At 41.4% G+C, this 21174-nt stretch overlaps 1 protein-coding gene across 1 annotated transcript in view; it reads left to right on the forward strand.

The window, feature by feature from the left end:
* dnai2 (dynein axonemal intermediate chain 2) overlaps positions 1 to 20824 on the forward strand; it is a 40456-nt gene extending 19632 nt beyond the window's left edge. Inside the window, exons 6-14 of the mRNA XM_033044552.1 lie at positions 329 to 442; positions 2126 to 2265; positions 5646 to 5768; positions 7231 to 7454; positions 15364 to 15499; positions 15727 to 15873; positions 18016 to 18237; positions 20176 to 20220; positions 20605 to 20824. Coding sequence (XP_032900443.1) covers positions 329 to 442; positions 2126 to 2265; positions 5646 to 5768; positions 7231 to 7454; positions 15364 to 15499; positions 15727 to 15873; positions 18016 to 18237; positions 20176 to 20220; positions 20605 to 20619 — 1166 coding nt within the window. The 3' untranslated portion in view covers positions 20620 to 20824. The remainder of the gene's footprint in view (positions 1 to 328; positions 443 to 2125; positions 2266 to 5645; positions 5769 to 7230; positions 7455 to 15363; positions 15500 to 15726; positions 15874 to 18015; positions 18238 to 20175; positions 20221 to 20604) is intronic.
* Positions 20825 to 21174: the final 350 nt, after the last annotated feature.

A 21174-nucleotide genomic window follows, 5' to 3' on the forward strand; every position in this document is an offset into this window, starting at 1 on the left:
GCGACTATTTACAGAGGCCAATTAACCTACACACCCACATGTCTTTGGGATGTGGAAGGAAACCGGAGCACCCGGAGGAAACCCACGTGGTCACGATGAGAACATGCGAACCCCACACAGACAGCATTTGAGGTCAGGATTGAACCCGGGTCTCTGGCGCTGTGAGGCAGCAGCTCTACCAACAATACCATTGTGCCATTCTACACGTACTTATGTAAAATTCTGCAATTTACCTGAAAAATGTATGACCATGTGCTCTCATCAAATAAAGGGAATGTCGCATTATAGTTCTATGATCAATTCTAATATTCATCTTTTTCTTCCACAGAAAATCCAAATAAGCACGACCTAGCAATAAAACCAGCGAGTCCTCTTATTTGTCTGGAGTATAACCCCAAAGATTCACACATTCTGGCTGGAGGCTGTTACAGTGGGCAGATTGGTTAGTACATGAGTTCTGCTGCAAACCTCCAATATTGATATTTCAACAATTTGTTATAAATTAAGTGATTTGTCAATTTTACAAATTAAGTTTCTGTTCACATCTAGAAATTCAAAATAATTTGAGCCAATTTGCATTGATTGTGCAGATATCTGACATAATGGAATGGCCGGGTCAAGTATCTGTGTATACACTTGTGTTTAAATATTTGTAGCATTACATGAACTAGCAAGAGCTTGTGTTCCTAAAAGAACAAACTTCTTCTTAATTGCGTTAGAGTTATAAAAACAAGGAATAGAAGTAGCCAAAGGTGACCAGGAATATACAGACATAATTGCTAAGAATGCAATGATCAAAGTAAGCCAAGATATGGTAGGAACCAATCCAGAGTTTAGAAGAATAAAAAATCATCTAATTGAAACTTTAAAAGTATTCGGAGGGTTCAATTGTTGGTGAATTTCTGTTTCCCTAACTCAGAAGCCTAGAACTGAAGCTGGGAATTATACTCGTGAGGTAAAATAATGAGATGAGAATAAATTTCTTCACTCATTGAATCTTTGGAATCCAGAAATCTGGGATTGGTCAAGGAATGTAGGGGTCAGGTAGGTTAGCGGAATCAACAGCAACATTTAGCTGTAATCATACTGAATAGTCAAACAGGTATTGATATGTTATTGTCATGTGTACTGAGATAAAGTGATTACGTTTGTTTTGCGCGCTATCCAGGCAAACCATATCAGACATGAGTAGTGCAAAAGTGCAAATCAACAAAGCATAGTTTATAGTGTTACAACTGCAGCGAAAGTACAGATAGAACAAAGTACAATGTTTGAGAAATGTATGGGCTACCTCTGTCCCTATTCCTTTTGTAGATTGGAATGGTCTCAATAAGTATGTCTATAAGATAAGAATTCTAAAGTAATTTGACTCAAAGTCATTCTCTTCATAGTAGCAACTTTGGAGATTGCAAACTATAGTTTGTCCCTAATTATATAACCATTATCATAATGTACTATGCGCATCAACAGTTTAAGATCACTCCATTTAGGAATGTAGAGATTACACAGCGGCGATTGTAAAACTAAACCATAAGTGATAAAATGAAAAACAGTCTGATGTGAGAACTTATTTTTCAAAAAAATTATATTTAGAGTAAATCAGTCAGAGTGCAAACACAAACGCAGTGCTGGAGAAGGTGAGTGGGTGATGTTTCACGTCGGGACCCTTCTTTAGACTCCAAATTTGAAGAAGTCTCGACCTGAAAAGTCACCTATCCACGCTGAGGTACTCCAGCACTTTGTGTCTTGTTTTGTAAACCAGCATCTGTAGTTCCTTGTTTCTACGGAGATCAGAAATGTTGAGTCATGAGTCATTTGGAATGGAAATAGTACATGAGTCACATGGAATTGAAATTGTACAAAATGGCTTGTCAATTCTGTTTTATCATTTATGTTTCAGAGTACTAGTTGTATGTGCACTGTTTTCACAGACAAACAAATCATTTTCACTGAGTACTGAGCAGGGCAGGGTAAAATATTGAGGAACTTTAACATTTTTATACAAAATGAGAATAACTGATCAAGTGGAAGGTTTCTTCACAAAACCAAAATAAAAATATCAATGAGCTCACCCCAACATGAAATTGTTAGTTCTGTTGCAAAGACTCTTATTTCCACTCTGTAGGGTACTGGGATACACGAAAGGGAGGCCAAGCAGTCGAAATGCCAGCAATTGAACTTGGACATCGAGATCCAGTATATAAAATCATTTGGTTACAGTCTAAAACAGGAACAGATTGCTTTTCTACTTCTACCGATGGACAGGTAAGTCCTTAATAACATGTTTCCTATAGCAAGTGACCAAAACTGGACACAATACTCCAAGTGCGGCCTCACTAATGTCTGTACAACTTTAACATAACGTCCTGACTTCTATACTCGGTTCTCTGACTGATGAAGGCCAGCACGCCAAAATGCCTTCTTCACTAGCCTGTCTACCTTCATGGCAGAAATCACGTGACTTCTCAGCCAAATATGAAAGTTGCAGGTGCAATTAGAAATGGAGTAGCCCAACTCCACATCTGTCCAGATGTGTCCTGGTCAACATTTATTCTGCGACTTACACCATCCAAAACAGCGATCACTTCTTTATCCCATTGATGTATATAGACTGGCTGGCATCTTTCTGTCCGTTAGAATAGAAAGTACATTTCGTGGGGGGGGGGGGGGGGGGCATGGTGGCGCATCGGTAGAGTTGCTGCCTTATTGTGCCAGAGACCTTGGTTCGATCCTGACTGCGGGTGCTGTTGGTACAGAGTTTGTACGTTCTCCCCGTGTGGGTTTTCTCTGGGTGTTCCTGTCTCCTCCGCACAGTCCAAACGTGCACAGATTTGTAGATTAATTGGCCTGGGTAAAATTGTAAATTGTCCCTAGTTTGTAGGATAGTGCTAGTGTATGAGGTGATCATTGGTCAGTACAGACTCAGTGGGGTGAAGGGCCTGCTTCTGCGCTGTGTCTCTAAAAAAATAAAAATTGCTTTATCAGCTGTGAAACAATTCGGATTGAGATCTATCTGTGCAATGTCTCTCTTTAAATGCACATTTTATTTGGTTTACTATTATTGTCACGTGTAACGAGATCTGGTGCCAAAATTTGTTTGCGTGCTATCTAGTCAAATTATATCATACATGTGCACAATTTAGCCATTCACAAGTACTACAGGCAGTGCAAAGAGAAAAATATCAAGAATGCAGAATATAATGTTACAGTGTTATAGTAGGTATGTTACAAAACTTACCTTCAGCGGCGCTGCAGTTCTGTCACTGGCCGTGTGCACGACTTTGGCGCCTTTGAGGGGGGAGGGGGGGGGGTTAAAATGCTGTTTTCTACCGCCTGTCCTGGATTATATTTTCTCGGGGAGCTAGTTAACGCTGAAGATTTGTTCCGACTGCCATTCTGTGAAAAAAAAAATTTTTAATCATTGGGCCATTTCAGCGCTGGAGTAAACTAAAAAGCCGCTTCTAATGCCGTGAACGCCGACAACGGGGACGGATTTCAGGTACCGGACAGCGAAAGGAAAGCCGTTTATTTTACATATAAACGTGCTTCTTAGGATGACCTTAATCCACATTTTACGTTGCGAAACGGTGATTTGGCCCCATACGATCCGGCAGTGTTTTCCCTGCCGATATGGGGTTTAAATTCACCACAACCCCAACGTTCCAAACGATCGTGTTCCACAAAATCTCACTCTCAAGATGATTAAAATGGCCATTAATTTACAGGAATTAAACACTGAATTCCTTCCATTTGGCCTATAAATTCATGACAATGAGATTTAAAAATCATGTTATATTGTGAATTCTTGTGTGAATGTTATTTGGACACTTAGGCTATTTAAAAATGTTAATCTTTTCTTAAGAAATGGATAGATGTTTATATCTAGTAATTGAATTTTGTAATTTGCTACAATTGGATAACTAACTAATTATATGCTTTAATTTCAGGTAATCTAAGTAAGATTGTTTCATATTTGTTTCAGAATGCTTCAATCTATAATAACTGAAAATTTCATTCAGTTCTCTTAATTATTAAGAAAGTTATGGGCTTTTGACTGTCCTCGATCACAGCTTTTGTATTAAGTCAATGGAAAAGCAATAGGGAACAAGATGCTAATTTCCGAGTATGAAAATGGCCATAATTTTTTTAATACTGAAGATATGAAAGTGAATTAGGTGTCAAATTAAACTTCTTTTTATGCTTTATCTGATGGGATAAATTGCAGACTTGATTTTTTTAATCTAAAAATTTTGTAACATTGCTAGTTATAGCATTACAATTACAATTAGAAAAAGACCAAGGTCTGCAGTGAGGTAGGTTGGGAGATGCACTGCACTCTAGCTTATGGGAGGACCATTCAGTAGTCTGATAACATCAGGGGAAGAAGCTGTTCCTGAATCTTGCTGTAAAGCTTTTGTGTCTCCTGCCCGATGGAGGCAGGGAGAAGAGGGAATGACTGGGGAGCAAAAGCTCCTTGATTGTCCATCTACTCTTCCCAAGGCAGTGTGAAGAGTAGATGGAGTCAAAGGTGAGGAGTCTGGTCTGTGTGATGCACTTGGCCACATCTATAACTCTCGGAAATGTCTTAGTCATGAACAGAGCTGTTGCCAAACCAAGCTGTGTTGCATACCGACATGATGCTATCTTCGGTGCACCTGCAGAAGTTGGTAAAAGTTGTTGGAGATGTGCTGAATCTCCTCAGTCCTCTGGAGTAGATGCATTGGATTGCTTTCTTAGCTTCAGTGTAGTTGGTCCAGGATAAATTGTTGGTGATATGTAAACCTAAGAACTTGAAACTCTCAATCATCTCTATTTCAGCACCATTAATGCTGTTTAGGCCATGTACTGCACTTTCTTCCTGAAACCAATAACAAGCACCTTTGCCTTGCTGACATTGTCGAGAGGTTGTTGTGACACCATGTTACAAAGTTCTTTATCTCCTTTTTGTACTCTGTCTAGTCATTGTCCGAGATCCGGTCCACCATGGTGCTTGCTCTCAGTTGCTCTCACTTGTAAATGGAATTTGAACAGAATTTAGCTGCATAGTCATGAGTGTGTGGGTAGCCTAGTCGGGAGCTAAAATGTACCTTTACTAAACTAATAATGTTGAGAATAATCGTAGAGGATCCTTAGTCACCTATCCTTACTGATTGTGGTCTGTGGGTCAGATAATCAAGGATCTAGTTGCAGAGATGGATATGCATTCCTAGGTCCAGGAGTTTTGAGATGAGTTTGGATGTGACTATGGTGTTGAAGATGGAGCTGTAGTAAATTAATAGGAATATAATGTAGGAGTCCTTGATGTGTAGCTGGTCCAGAGATCATTTTAGGGCCAGGGAGATGGCATCTGCTATGGACCTGTTAAGATGGTAAGCTGTGGATCAAGGCTGGCTGGGAGGCTGGAGGTAATGTGTGCCATCACCAGCTTTTCCAACCACATCATGAGGGCCACTGGACGTAAGTCAATAAGGGATCATACCTTGCTACCTTGCTTTACTTTGGCACCAGGATGATAGTGATCTTCTCGCTACAAGATAGCTATTGTGACAAAATGTAGTTCTCAAATCATGACTGATATTTAAAGCTACTATTTAAACCTGCCAATGGAAAGAACCTTTTTGTTACAGTACGGTTTATGCCTTTAGGTACTGTGGTGGGATATCCGTAAAATGACTGAACCAGTGGAAAGACTCATCCTGGATGTGACAAAAAAAGATAATCCAGATATTGCGTATGGAGGCGTCTCTCTGGAGTTTGAAACCACAATGGTAATTAGTAACTTACCGCATAGATATTTTGACATAAGACATCGGAACAGAATTAGGCCATTCAGCCCATCAAATCTATTCCACCATTCAATCATGGCTGATCTATTTTCCTCTCAACCCCATTCTCCTGCCTTCTTCCTTAACCCTTGATTTCCCCCTACTAGTCAAGAACCGATCAATCTCTGCTTTAAAAATTCCCAATGACGACCTCCACAGCCATCTGTGGCAATGAATTCCACAGATTCACCACCCTCTGGCTAAAGACATTCCTGCTCATTCCCATTATGAATGTCCATCCTTTTATACTGAGGCTGTGCCCTCTGGTCCTAGACTCTCCCACTACTGGAACATACTGTATTTATAGCAAGACATATATATATTTATATAGCAATGAAGGAAATATGGTGGTCATTCTGAGTGAAAATTTGGAATGCTGAAATAAAACCTAAAGCTTTGAGAAGGTAGCAGAGGGAAAGAAAGTGATTGGGTTCCTGGATGGACATCATGAATTGCTTTTGTGATGTTACTTTAGCAGGCTTGCTTTAACAGCTTGTTTTGCCTACCTGGCGAATGATGTTTAACACTGGAGGACTCAGAAAATAAAATAATATAAAATCCTTTTTCAGGCCTACCCTAAGTCTGGAGATGATGTAATGTCACCTGTTCATTTCCTCCACAGATGATGCCTGACCTGCTGACCTCTTCTGGCATTTATTCTTTTGTTCAAGATTCCCACTTCTGCAGTTCTTTGTGTCTCCAATCATTTGTCCTCTTTTCAAGCTGTGGACATGATTGACTGAAGCGATTGTGTGGGAGAAATGAACAAATACAAACAATCAAAATATCAAATTTGCAAGGCAGGAGATGGATGGGAAAATGCACATTTTGTTTTAACTTTTGGAAATACTCTCTATTTCAAACACAGTTTATGCAGATACTTTGGTGTGATGGAGGAATATCAGAACTGTCTGATTTATGCTCTAATTTATTATGTATCGTTTTCTTAAATCTGACTGGGAGAAAGATAGTTAAAACTATTTGGTCATATTGTTCAGTCTGTCTGACATTGAATGAAAACATTTATCTGGAATCTGAAATGGGGAATGGTTTGATTTGAGGAGCTCTTTGGTTTGCTAACATGGAGCATTTGCACGTGGGAAATCGTTTCGATATTTTCAATGGTTAAAAGTTATAACGCAATTTGCAAGAGAGTGAAACTCAGCTAATAAACAAAAGCACATGGTTTACAATTAATTTGTAATTGAATTTGATTATTGAGGGACTAAATTTCCATTTTGCTGTTCTGCTCAACGAAATAATCTGTATTGGTGGAAACCAATATTCAAAATCCTGCTGTATGATTATTGTATTTTTATGCTTATTTTGAATCTTCAACATTAATTAAAATCACATACTTAATGGTCTCTGAATTGTTTTCTGTAATTGTGCTTTGTGCATGTAGCCAACCAAGTTTATGGTGGGGACTGAACAAGGTGCGGTGATATTGGGGAATCGAAAGGGAAAATCGCCCGCCGAGAAGATAGTGGCCTCCTTCACTGGTCATCATGGTCCTGTCTATGCAGTGCAGAGAAATCCTTTCTACACAAAGAACTTCCTGACCATAGGGGACTGGACGGCCAGAATCTGGTCTGAGGATATCAGGGACTCCTCCATCATCTGGACTAAGTAAGTAAAATGCTTATTATGGAATAAAAGTAAAATATAAATTAAAAATACACCCTTCTCAATGGCATTTGCACCTGGGAGGCGCAGGAGGCAGAGGGGTGATCTTTTAGAGGTGTATAAAATCATAGATATTGTAGATAGATATGGTAAATGCAAAGTACTTACCCAGTCCAGGTTAGGGAAATCAAAACCATAGATTTAATGTGAGGGGAAAGATTTAATAGGAACCAGAGGGGCAACTCTTTCACAGTGGGTAAATGGAACGAGCTGTCAGATGAGGTAGTTGAGGCAGGAACTGTAACAACATTTAAAATACAATTTGGACAAGTACATGGATAGGAAAGGTGTCGAGGGATATAGGCCAAACACAGGCAGGTGGGGACTGGTGTAAATGGGGCACCTTGGTTATCAAGGACAAGTTGGACTGCACAACCTATTTCTGTGCTGAATGACGCCATGACTGTGTCACAAATACATTGTTATTTTCATAATGTATAATATGAATTTTAAAATAATAATAGTGATGTACTTGCTGTAATAGTAAATGTGAAATCTGAATGAATCTGTCGAGCTGTGGCTCATGGGAATTTCGCACTGAGCCATGAATCCCTCATCTGTACAAAAGGATCTACTGATATTGGAAATGTTTAAAACTTTAGTGCCTTTTGTTGTGCGTTATTTAACCTCTCAGGGTTTCAAGGTTTATTCTCTTATTTAATCATTGTCATAGTTTAGTTTATTTATTGGCACAATTACAGATATGCAGTGAAAAGCTTGTTCTGCATGCTATACAGTCAAATCATACCATGCATGAGTACAATACAGTGTATCCTCTTCTGGAACTGCATGCAGAGAGGTGCCGCCAATATTCTGCTGCCATCTTACATCTTGCAAGTCTCTGAAAACTCCGATCTTGGATAAAGGAGATGTGCGATTTCCTATGTAACCATAGTAGAAAACTGAGTGAGTCCTTGGTTAACAGTATAGGCTGTGTTTACATTATTTTGTTGCGTTTTCTGCTGATCATTCAGCAAAGTTACACCTTGCTTGTGATACAGTGTTTGGGATATTTTACATCATTTTATTATCTATGCAAGTACAGCAATAAAAGATCCTCCTCAGCAACAAATACTTAGCTTTCACCTTCCTCTATAATGATGCAGGGAGGGGAGATTCACACGGGAGATCTTTGAGGTATAATTGAATTTTTATTTAGAAATTAATAGTTTATTAAAGCCGCACCACTCCATGCTAGAGTCTAGTCTTCCACTTATAACATTCCACATAATCAGTGTTGATCTATGATGTTTAATTGTGGCACTTAATATAATATTCTAGGATATTTTTCAGTTGAGCAAATAACCCACTTGACATAAAATGATGATATTACTTTTGGAATTTTAAATATTTGGTAATGATTTTTGATTGTGGAGTTTCAATTGAAGATTTTCTAATTTACTAAGAATATATGTTTTGTTATTAATTTGCTGGTATTTCGATCTTCCAGTCTGTTGTGTTGTGGGTGGATATGCCAAGTGTCTCACTGACTGAGATGAAAACAAATAATGGAGTGAGAAAAGTGTGTAGAAACAAGGAGCTGCAAATGCTGATGCAAATGCAAATGCAAAAAAAGACCCAACATGTTGCAGTAACTCAGTGAGTCAGGCAGTATGTCTGGAGAACATGGATTGGTGATGTTTCGGGTTGGGACCCTTCTTCAGACTGGAAAGTTTGGAGTTTTCTTTATTTTAATTTCAGCCTACAAATCCGTTGCTGTGGAAAACCTAACTATTTGATGTTGCTAGTGAACTGCTCGGACCGCCCTTTGGAGCAGAAATAGCTTTCATCACAAGGGACCAGGACTGTAGGACAGCAAATGTGCTTTTATTTAAGAGATGCTGCGGGGATAAGCCTGAGAAAAGTTGGAACCCTTCTTCAGTTATATAGTTAGGATGGGTTTGCATGAGAAATCATGTCTAACAAATTTGATTGAGTTATTTGAAGAGGTGATTGAGAATTGATGAGAGCTGGGCTGCAGACGTTGCCTGTGTGGACACGGTGGGCTGGCCTGGAAGGTTAGAGCGCATGGGATCCAAGGTGAGCTAGCAAGTTGAGTACAAAGTTGCCTGGATAGTAAGAGGCAGGGTGTGCAGTGAAGGTTGTTTATTTAAGAGGGATTTGCCACAGGGATTGGTGCTGGCTCTTTAGTTGTTTGTCATATATATGAATGATCTGGATGAGATTGTAGCTGACATGATTAGTAAGTTTGCAAATGACTAGTGGAGTTGGACAGGGTGGGTCTATTTTTCCTGGAGCAAAGGAGGCTGAGGGAGCATGATAGATTTATATAAAAATATGAGAATTTCAATAGACATTTGGACAGATCTACGGATAAAAAGGGTTTAGATGGATATGTACCGAATGCAGGCAAATGGGACTAGCCCAGAATGCCAACTTGGTTGGCATGGACAAGGTGGGCTGAATTACCTGTTTCTGTGCTGTTTAGTTCTACGGCGGTTTTAAGGAAAGATTGTGAAGCAGCAAGAATACAACAGTCTACTAATGGGCCTGTCCCACTTTGGTGATTTTTTTGGCGACTGTCATAGTCGTAGCAGGTCGCCGATAAAACGGCGACTGGACCCCCCTACGACTATGTTTGCAACAACCTACCACCTAGTTGACGTCAAGCTGCGGCAAGCTATCGACAACCACCGACCCATTAGGACGTCTACGTACGACCACACCTACGAGAACCTACGTCCACCCACGACAAGCGACGACAAGCTACGACCCTGTCGGCGACACTGAAGCCAACTTAAGACAATTCAGTCGCCGGTACCTGTCACCGGTTGACGTAGGTTGGCGTACATAGTAGCCAATGGAATTCACCAAAGTCTGCACCGGCGACAACCTATGTCACCTGGTGACAACCTACGTCATCCTGGCAACAACCTATGACAGCACCTACGTCAGGAGAAGTCGAGCTACGCTCGTTGGCTTCAAGCCAACTGTCGCTGACTGTCGCCGAAAAGTTTTGAACATTTCAAAATCCAACGGCGACTAGAAAAACGCTACGATTCTTTGGGCGACTGAGGACGCTATTCACGACCATACAGGCGACCCCCCGACGACCATCGGGCACAGCCTAGTCGCCTGGAGTCACCTAAAAAAACGCCTAAGTGGGACAGGCCCTTAATGGATATTTTCATATTACATTCAAATGTATATTAAATCGTTTTCTTAACCATTTTTATAGTGTAATATATCAGATTTGTATGTGCAACTTTAGTCAATTGGTATATTTACTGGGTTTGGAAAGTTAAATCCAAAAGATTTGCTTTTGTTTACAATTCAATTGCCTAAGCCTCAATGTTGTTGGAACTCAGTGGTATTCAGTTGGACGTTGAATGTATAAGCATGATAGTGGTCATGGAAACCTTTGTGTTCATAGCAGTTCAAGGTAAATTATAAGTTATTTCAAATTTTAACAGAATTGACATTTAAGTTATTTTCCTACAAAGGGTGCAAAAATAGAGCAACTATGTTGCATCTGATGAGTTATGTCATCATACAAAAGTAACACCCCTTCATGCTCAGAACAGGGATGAATATTGAGACGCCACAGAATACACTCGCCAACGTATTAATTGCCACGCCCCTGCTGTTTGCTTCCATTCCCATGGTGTCCGTTTACAGCTTTCAAACCCTGCCTTTTATGGAACAATGTCTCACCAAATAAAAGTTACCATAGTATTGAACAGCATGTTCAGATTGTTCACTGTGCTGTAAAATTTCAATTTGCAAAGAATGTGGATCTCAGTAACGGCTTCAAGATATTCCACAAATAAAGATATACTTATTATTGAAAGCAAAACCAAAGGTTGATTTGAAGTTTTGGCGAGTGGGATAATTTAGAGCAATGGGAGGTGACCTTATTCAAATATACACGGTCCCAAAGGGGTGTAAATCATGGGAGAATCATGAACAAGGGGATTAGCTGCTGTAACATACTGTAAGTCAAGAGTCACAAGTGTTTTGTCATTTGTCCCAAAACAGTAAAAAAAGGTTGCCATGGAAAAAAATCAATATTTTTTTACTCGTAGGGTTAGTCGAGGTAGGTCATAGTAGGTCAGCATGCTATCCTCGGCAATCGAAGGTAGTCGACCGTAAAGGTCATTGAGAAAAAAAAGGTAAGTAAACCGACTGGTAATGTTAAATGCCCGCTAAACTTTATTAAACGTTGTCTGGCTTCTTAAAAGTGTCTCCTCTCCTTCTGTCCCCTTCTCCCCCCTTCTCTTCCCTTCTCTCCCCCTCTCTCCCATTCTTTCTCCTCCCCTCATCTCCGCGCTCTCAAAATGACTTACCGTCACTGTGCCAGCCGTATTTTACCTTCCTGTTCATCGCGCGTGTGAATTTCAGACAGCGCTCCCCCGCTTTCCCTGGCCCCCCACCTTTGCAATGTGTGTGTGTGTGTGTGTGCAGACGGTCGATCCGGCTCGCAGTTTCATCACTGACGGTCGATCCGGCTCGCGGTTCTGACGGTAGGATCCGGCTCGAGGTTTTTTAGGCGACAGCCCTCGAGCTTGAAGGTCCATGACAGTCGCTGTAAAGTTGCGTCAGTGTGACAGGCCCTTTAATGTACTGGAACACAACAATGACAGTTTCTGAGTCAAATTTCACTGTTCTGCTAATTTCAAGGCAATGGAATTCTTCAGCCTCATCTATAAATACGAATGAGCAATGAAATTCTCGATTCCAGAGAGACTCCCATAAATGGTCAACTCTTCATACCCCAAAGGAACAGGTAGCGGGAGAGTGGGGTGTAACAGCGAGAGAGAGGGGAAGATGGGAGTGGGAGACGGGGGAGAGCGCGCACGTAGACCCGCGCCTCATTCACAGCCAGGATCGAACCTGGGTCCCCAGCGCCACAAGCGCTGCCGAACCATAATTGGACCCCCCCCCCCCCCAACGGAGTGTGCCATCCCCACCCGGAGACGTCCGGGACGACCCCGGACTGACAGCACCAGCAGCCCCAGACCCACAGCCAGCGCGGAAGAAGCGCCAACCCCAGCTCAACTCCGCCTGACCCGCCGAGCCACCGCAGCACCCCGTGTGCATCCCTGCCGATGACCGGCGCTCGGCCCCCGCCAGCACCGAGGGGGCCAACCGACAGCCACTGGACAAGGAGAGAGGCACAGCCGACAGTCCCCGGCCCACCGGGGAATGGCCCACCCCTCCCTGGAGCCGGAGCCAGCACCTCCTCCCCGCGCAGGCTGCAAGCCCGGTCCGACACCTCCGGCCGCCCCCGGCAGGGACGGGACACCCAGGAGGGGACGGGGACGGGGACGGCCCAGCAGCAACTCAACCGCGCCGGAGGCCCGATCCCGACCACAGACAAGCACGATCTCGCTCACTCACCAAAGCATAAAGCAATAAATATGACAAAATAATCTAAGCTTTTAACAAAGGAACAATAAATACAATTAATTCATAGTTTGAAAGCTGTATTTTCTTGCCTAGAAGAATCAGTTGGAAAAAACAGAAGAAAGGAAGGTCTCTTTGTACAGCTCCACTGCTTTCGAGCAATGTTTATGCATCGTGACCTTTGACCTGGACATGCGCAGTCAGAATACCGAACTTGCTTATTAGAGGCGAGAACACTGACATTCAAGTTCCCTGTCAGCTCTATTGCATTTACCTTTCTTCATATTGAAAATAAATGTTAACAACTGTTTAGTGGCACAGTGTATGTATTTGACCATTAACCGGAGATTGGCTGCTTTTGTGAGGTCTACGTTACAGTTCTATGTAACTGGCATTGAGTTCAGTATAAATTGGTATGAATTTTGTGCTGCACCATTGAGAAGACAAGGCCACGGTAATGCTATATGGATGTACTCTGTGTGTATGCTTGGTCATTTTGACCTGTATCCCACTGATATTCTGTTACAGCAACAGAAAAGACCGTTGTGTTGCTTTCACACAATAGATTGCCTAGCTTTGAGACTTCTGCTAAGTTGTTTTCAGGAGTGAGTGGGATTTAGATACCGTCTCGATAACCAACATTTGCAACTGTAGTGCATTTATTGTTTGACTCGGGTAATGAACAAAATCCACCTATTTCAGGCCTGTGTGACTAAACTGAGGGAGTGGGACTTTATCTTTCACAGGATTTACAAAAGTCCTTAAACTCAGAGGAATTGGACAATTTTACATTGAACATAAGCAGGCCTGATATGTTCATTACCCATGTTCTGCAGTTAAGAAATGTGTTGAAATAGCCAATGTTAATATGGTTGACTATAAAATGCCCTATCTGTTGGACAGCATTTTTAACTAGATTATGGGGTTGGCAAAGTGGCGCAGAGTTGCTGCCTTACAGCGCCTACTAAGGGCCTATTTCCGCGCAGTATCTCTAAAGTGTAGAGGTGTAATATTATTAGTCCACTGACCAAATGTGTTTTTTTTTTTATCACATCTTAATTTCAAATGCTTTATTTCAGCACTGCAAGAATATATATTGTTTTGCAGAATATAGATATATAATATGGGGGCACAAAGAACTGCAGATGCTGGAATCCTTAACGAAACACAAAGTGCTGAAGTAACTCAGCCATCCATTCCTCCAGTCTGAAGAATGGACTTGACCTGAAACATCGTCTGTCCATCCTCTCTACAGATGCTGTCTGACCCCTTTGAGTTCCTCCAGCACTTTTTATATCCATAATATATTTGTTTCTATCCTATCAGGGTTTCCTGGTTATATGCGGAGTGTCTGGTATAATAGCCGTGAGCTATTCCTCTCAATTCCCCAATGGAGAATTATCTTGAATCTTAACCAGGAATTTGTACACAGAGTCAGAGTCACACAGCATGGAGACAGGTTCTTCAGACCAACTCACCCATGCTGACTAACATGCCCATCCACATTAGTTCCATTTGCCCACGTTTGCCCCATATCTCTCCGAACTTTTCTTATCCATGTACCTGCCCAGGTGTCTCCTAAATGTTGTTATAGTACCTGCCTCAACTAACTCCTCTGGCAGCTCGGTCCATATACCCACTGTGTGAAAAAGTTGCTCCTCAGGTTCCTGTTAAATCTTTCCCCTCTCACCTTAAAAAATGCCACTCAATTGCTTTCATTGTTAAAAGCTGAATGGCATTGACTGCTGTATTAAGAAACATAAAATTTTACTTCTACTTGGTGAATCATACTAATGCAGTATCTGATGAAACTACGCATCAGGTATAATATTTTGTCATCAAGGTTCTTTAAGCAGATTCATTAATTTTGCTATTTTCAAGATGCTATAGATTTTGGAAAGGTTCCAGTTGGTGGAGATTGACAAATATAACCCCCCTGTTCCAAAACAGTGGGAGACAAAAACCAGGAGACAATGTACCAGTTTGTCATTAGGAAAATGCTGGAACCCACCAGGAAGTCACAGGGTATTTAGAAAATTAAAATCAGGCAGTGTCACCATGAGATTTTCACTGATGGGATGTAGGCTTCTCAAGAGGAACACAAGATGCTATTCGTCCAGTCTGTCTTTGGTCTCCATTTCCATTCATTGGTACTGGTCACTTCCATTTCCTCTTCACAGCACTATCATTATATCTGACAGTAATCTGTGTATCTCAGTATATTGTCACACTGCTGTATGTTGTCACACTTGCCTGATGGGAGAGGGGAGAAGATGGAGTGGGGTAGCAAGACGGTCCAACACAAACAAAGCCCCCGGAGGTTGCTAGCGAAGGCCAAGATGCAGAGGTCAGGTGCTGTTCTAATTACAATCATTCCAGAGGAAATTCAGTGGATTTGAGGAGAAAGGTTGCGGATTTTTGTTGTTATGGAAAAGGCTTCTTTAACAAGAACTGATCATATTCCATCTGCTGATTTTTGTTTCAGATATCATATGTGTAACCTGACAGACGGATGTTGGAGCCCCATAAGGCCAACTGTCTTCTTCACAAGCAAAATGGATGGTACTGTTGACGCCTGGGATTTATCATTTAAACACAGCGAGGCTACACTCAGCGTTAAGGTACACGTATTCCTCAGCATTATGGGCCTGTCCCACTTAGGGGATTTTTTGAGAGACTACAGGCGACTGCAACAAAATTTTCAACATGTTTAAAGGGACAATCTATTTTGCGAATCATTTTGTCAAATATTTTGTATTCACATTGCCAAATCTTGACATTTTCCCTATATACATTTCATTAATCCCCTCTATTTCCCCCCAATCCCCACCTCTCTCCATCCAATCAGGTGTGCGATGACCCTCTGCACAGTTTGCGTATCCAAGACAACGGACAATTCCTTGCCTGTGGTTCTCAGGAGGGTACAACAACCTTGCTCGAGTTTTCATCCAGCTTTTATGCTTACCTGAAGCAAGAAAGAACAGTTGCAAATGCCGTAAGTGTTCTCGTCAGCATGATATCCATTTCTAGTCTGCCTGCAATTAAGAATAATTTCAGTATAAAGCTGCCATGCAGAAGAGGGAGGATAAAGAAGGGTCTCGACCTGAAACGTCACCCATTCCTTCCCTCCAGAGATGCTGCCTGTCCCGCTGAGTTACTCCAGCTTTTTGCGTCTGCCACACAGAAGAGCTTTCTTCAAAATTCTAACCATGGGAGAAACTGTGGGTAACAGTGTCGCATGAAATAATTGCAGCAACATTTGCTGTTTACTTGAAGTTTTGCTTGTTGTGGTTGTGTGAAATACCAAACCAAAACACTAAAGTGGCTCACACATGAGCATCTTGGTTACCAGTTCTATCTGAGTTTTTCAAAACCTATTTTGACTTGTCTGAACGATCTATCCAAATTTAAATCTATTAGGTAGAAAGGGTTGAAGGACTATGCAACCAGCCCATTGTGTAGCATGGATGTTGAGCCGTAGGGCTATGTGGTTCTCTGACTCTAGTTCACAATCAAGTAAATTCTATTCTTTTCCATTAATTAAATGATGGAGCCAAGTATAGTTAGAATGTTCTGCATCATTTTAGTTCAGTCCACCCCAGAACACAAAAAGCTGGAGAATGTTTTCAAATCATTTGCTTTTACATCTGACAAATATTCCATCAGAGGAAAGATGTGCAAACTATTCCTTAATGAGTTTAGAGATATAGCATGGAAACAGGCCCTTTGGTCCACAGAGTGGATGCTGATCATCGATCACCCCATCATACTAACTAGTTCTATGTTATCCCACTGTGTCATCTACTCAGTACACAGCAGGAGCAATTTACAGATGCCAATTAACCTACACGTCTTTGGGATGTGGGAGGAAACAGCTCTACCAGCAATCTCGAGCAAAACACAGTGCTGCAGGAACACAGCAAGCCTGACCCACTTAGTTCCCCCAGCACTATGTTCTGCTAATGGAACTCTACATTAGAGTAGGTTTTGTAGAAACGGTGTCATCAGTGTCATTAGCTCTGCCATTAAAGTGTAAAACACAGCAATTTTCAAAATGCAAGTACTATCTCTCCTTCTGTTTCTGGGTAAAACTGCAAATATTTCTTCACCGGTCTGGCTCTAGTGTTTATGTCTGCAAGGTTAGCTTATGCCCCTGTCCCACTTAGGAAACATGAACGGAAACCTCTGGAGACTTTGTGCCCCACCCAAGGTTTCCGTGTGGTTCCCGGAGGTTTTTGTCAGTCTCCCTACCTGCTTCCACTACCTGCAACCTCCAGGAACCGCACGGAAACCTTGGGTGGGGCGCAAAGTCACCAGAGGTTTCCGTTCAGGTCTCCTAAGTGGGACAGGGGCATTACTCTCACACTAGTTAGTTTGCTTTCTATAGAATGTCAAAAGCATGAACTCTTGATGTGTTGTTTTATTTAATCTAATCTTGGCCCTGTGCTGCTGCAGTTTAATATATACATTTAAACATTTCCAATGGAATCTTCAAAATGTTACAAGACTCGGCAGTTCTCCGATTTATATTGTGGCTGTACCAGCCAAGAAGTTTTACAGAAGACATGAATTATTTGAATAGATATGTCTATAAAATAAGAAGTTGACCCAAAGTCATTCTCTTCGTAGTATCATCTTACTGAATTAGGAGAGTGCAAACTAGAGATTATCCCCAATTACTATCAGCATAATGTAACCCTGCACATCGACAACTTAAGATCACTTCATTCAAGGATGTCGGGGTTACACGGAGGCCTTTTCACAGATTGTCAGGCCATAGTAAAACAAAATAATAACTGGTGGTAATTTATAGAAAAACAGTCTGATGTGAGGTTTACTTTCAAAAATATTATGTTTCTAGTAAAGCATTCCCAGATCAGAAGTGTTGAGTCATGAATCATGAGTTTGGAGATGTGATGTGGAATTGAAATAGTATAAAATGACTTGTCAATTCTGTGTTAAAATTTATGTTTCAGAAGACTAGTTTTATGTGCACATTGTGCTCACAGATAGACAAATCATTTTCACTGAGTACTGAGGAGTAACATACTGAGGAACGGTAACATTTTAATATTAAAATAGAATAATTGATTAAGTGAAGGATTTCTTCATTAAAAATATTTTGTTGACATTTTAGATGTTTGAGCGGGAGACAAAGCGGGAGAAGATTCTCGAATCGCGCCAGCGTGAGATGCGGGCGAAGGAACGGGCTAAGTCTGAGCAGGAGAAGGTGGTGGACCAAGCAGAGGATGAGGAGGACACCATCGAATACAAAATCGCCAACGCTGAGAAAATGTTCTTCGAAACTATTGAACAAGAAAAAGACAGGTTTGAATTGGAAAAAATGGATGAAAGCAAGGTAAGAACAGAAGATGTTTCCATTTTTAATTTAATTTAGTTTATCATCACGTGACCCGAAGTACAGTGGAAGCTTTTTAATTACATGCTATCCAATCAGTGGAAAGACTATACATGATTACAATAAAGCTATCCACAGTATACAGATATAGAATAAAGGAAATAACGTTTAGATTAAGATAAAGTCCAACAAAGTCCAATTAAAGATAGTCCAAAGGTGTCCAAAAAGGTAGATGGGAGGTCAGGACTGATTTGGATGGTTCAGCTGGGAAGAAACTATCCCTGAATCTGGAGGTGTGCGTGTCACAGTTCTGTACCTCTTGCCTGATGGGAGGGGGGAGAATATGGAGTGACTGAGGTGAGACTGGCCCGTGATTACGCTGGTGGCCTTTCTGAGGCAGCATGAAAGGAGTCAATGGAAGGGAGGTTGGTTTGTGCAATGGGCTGTGTTGCCTCAGACCATCACGCAAACTAACCTCCCCTCCATTTTACGATACATCGTAAATACATAAATATTTTTGGAAATTTGGAAATTATAGTACTGATTCTTTTATAAATTTACCTGTAAAAGCTGTGAAGGCTGCTGCTTGATGAATGTTCCCACTGATTTTGTTATTCCAAACATTCAAATGCTCACTAATCGGGATCACCTCTAGAAACAAAAAGCAAAGTGATGGAGGAACTCAGCGGAACAGGCAGCATCTGTGGAAGGAATGAACAGATGACGTTTTGGGGTCAGGACCAGTCTCCTTCCACAGATGCTGCCGATTTTAAACCTCTCTCAACCAGCACATTGGCCAGGGCGGTGTGACAATGTGACACAACTGGAAGAGTAGCAGCCTCAAAGCTCCAGTGGCTTGGCTTAACTCCTGACCTCTGGTGCTGTCTACGTGGAGTTTGCTTCGTTCCCAGTGGTGTGCAGAATGTTAAATGAATTGGCTACTGTAAATTATCTCAAGTATGCAGGTGAGCATTTGCATCTGGTAGAGTTGATGGGAATGTGGGGAGATTAAAATGGGATTAATGTATGCGGGTGCGTGATGGTCAGCATGGACAGTGACCAGGAGGACTGTTTCCAAGCTCTGACATATATCACGGCCAAGCACAACTCCTAGAGATGCACGTCAGAGATCAACATTTCCGGTAGTTGCTCTGAACTGACATAAGTGTTGAGAATGATGCGATAGTGGGTGAGCCGAGAGGCAGAGATGTTTTGTGCAACTAGAATTCAATTCCAACAAGTGTGAGGTCAGTCATTTGTTGGGAGCAAGGCGAGTAAGATAACTCACTGAGAATGGTATGCTACTGAAAACTGCAGAGGAGCAGAGGGACCCTGGAGTGCCTGACCACACACCCTTGCTGGGAACAGGACGGGGAGGTAAAATGGGGAGGAAATCAAGCAAAGTATCTTTCTTGTGTAGCGGGGAAGGGGTGTGTAAAATATTGAAGGTTACAATGCCAGGGAGAGTCATGATCCTGAGTGTTAAGAAAAAGTCAGGAACAGCAAAGGATGATCAAAAGTTGAGAAAGGGCAAAAGATGAAATACGAGAACAAGCTATGTAAAGATATTTAAACAGACGAGTGTCTATAAAATGGAAGGAATAGAGGGAATGAGTAGGGAGGAACTGCAGATGCTGGTTTACACCGAAGTTAGACACAGAATGCTGAAGTAACTCAGCAGGTCAGGCGGCATCTCTGGAGAAAAGGAATAGGTGACGTTTTGGGTTGAGATGGTCGGAAGAAGCGTCTTGACCCGAAACATCACCTATTCCTTTTCTCCAGAGATGCTGCCTGACCTGCTGAATTACTCCAGCTTTTAGTGTCTATCAAGGTATCTTTCTTTATTGGCATAAGACCTTGAATATACATGTGGGAGTCGATGCTGGGACTACATAACGTGTGTCTGAGTTTTGAAACCAGGTTGTTTCATCCTTGCAGGATTCGTGGTCTGAAGATGAGGATGACGATGAGGATGATGATGAGGTGAGAATAGCCTCCTGCGGATCTCTTCAAATTCCAAACTAATCAGATCATGACAAATTTTCACAGATTTTTGGGTTAATTAAATTCTTTAGGCAGGGTTTAAAATCTAATTATGAAGCACAGTGTTTCAATTATTCACAGATCACTTTGAGGCACAGCTGAATTGTGAAATCCTCCTGTGTGCCTCTTGCCACACTTCCAATTGTCAACAAAAAGGACTGGTGATTAACATTAGTATTAAAACGTGGCTTTCAAAACAAAGTGAAGTTGTAAATTGCTTGTTTAGATGGTGTTCCAAAGGTTTATTTCAGAGATGCCACTAGAGTTTGTTGTCTGGTACCTGCACATTTCTGACAATTTCTAAAAGCCATTGTCTTTTTTTAGATGGATGACTTTTGATCTGAAAATGCAAGCGGTTCACAGTACCAGTCGTCTGCAGTAGATGTGTTTCCTTGTTACTGGAACACCAGCGATCACAATCTCACAACTTGGATATTAGTTTTGCTCCCTAAAAATTATATGTACCTATTTTCATATTACGAGAATGTATTCAAAATATTGTTTGTGCAGTTATTTTTAAATAAAGGATTCACTCTGTATTTTACAGCCTCTATTTTTCTGTCATTGTAAAATGTAGTGAAGCAGCAATGTCAATTCAGTTGCCAAACAAGTTTCCTAATATTCTTGACTAAAACTGTAAAGTCTCGTGCCTAAGCTCTCACCCAAGACAGCGATAGCTTACACATCATGGAAACAGGCACTTCACCCACCTTGTCCAGTACCAATTGCCCCAAAGCCCTCTAAACTCTTCCTATCCATCTATCTGCCCAAATATCTTTAAACTTTGTAATTGTATCCACTTCTATATCTTTTTCTGGCAGAATCTCAGATACAGAAAATGATGTCGCTGAGGTCCATCTTAAATCTCCCCCCTATCACCTTAAACCTATGCCC

This window comes from Amblyraja radiata, chromosome 26, assembly GCF_010909765.2.
Source record: "Amblyraja radiata isolate CabotCenter1 chromosome 26, sAmbRad1.1.pri, whole genome shotgun sequence".
Taxonomy (NCBI): domain Eukaryota; kingdom Metazoa; phylum Chordata; class Chondrichthyes; order Rajiformes; family Rajidae; genus Amblyraja; species Amblyraja radiata.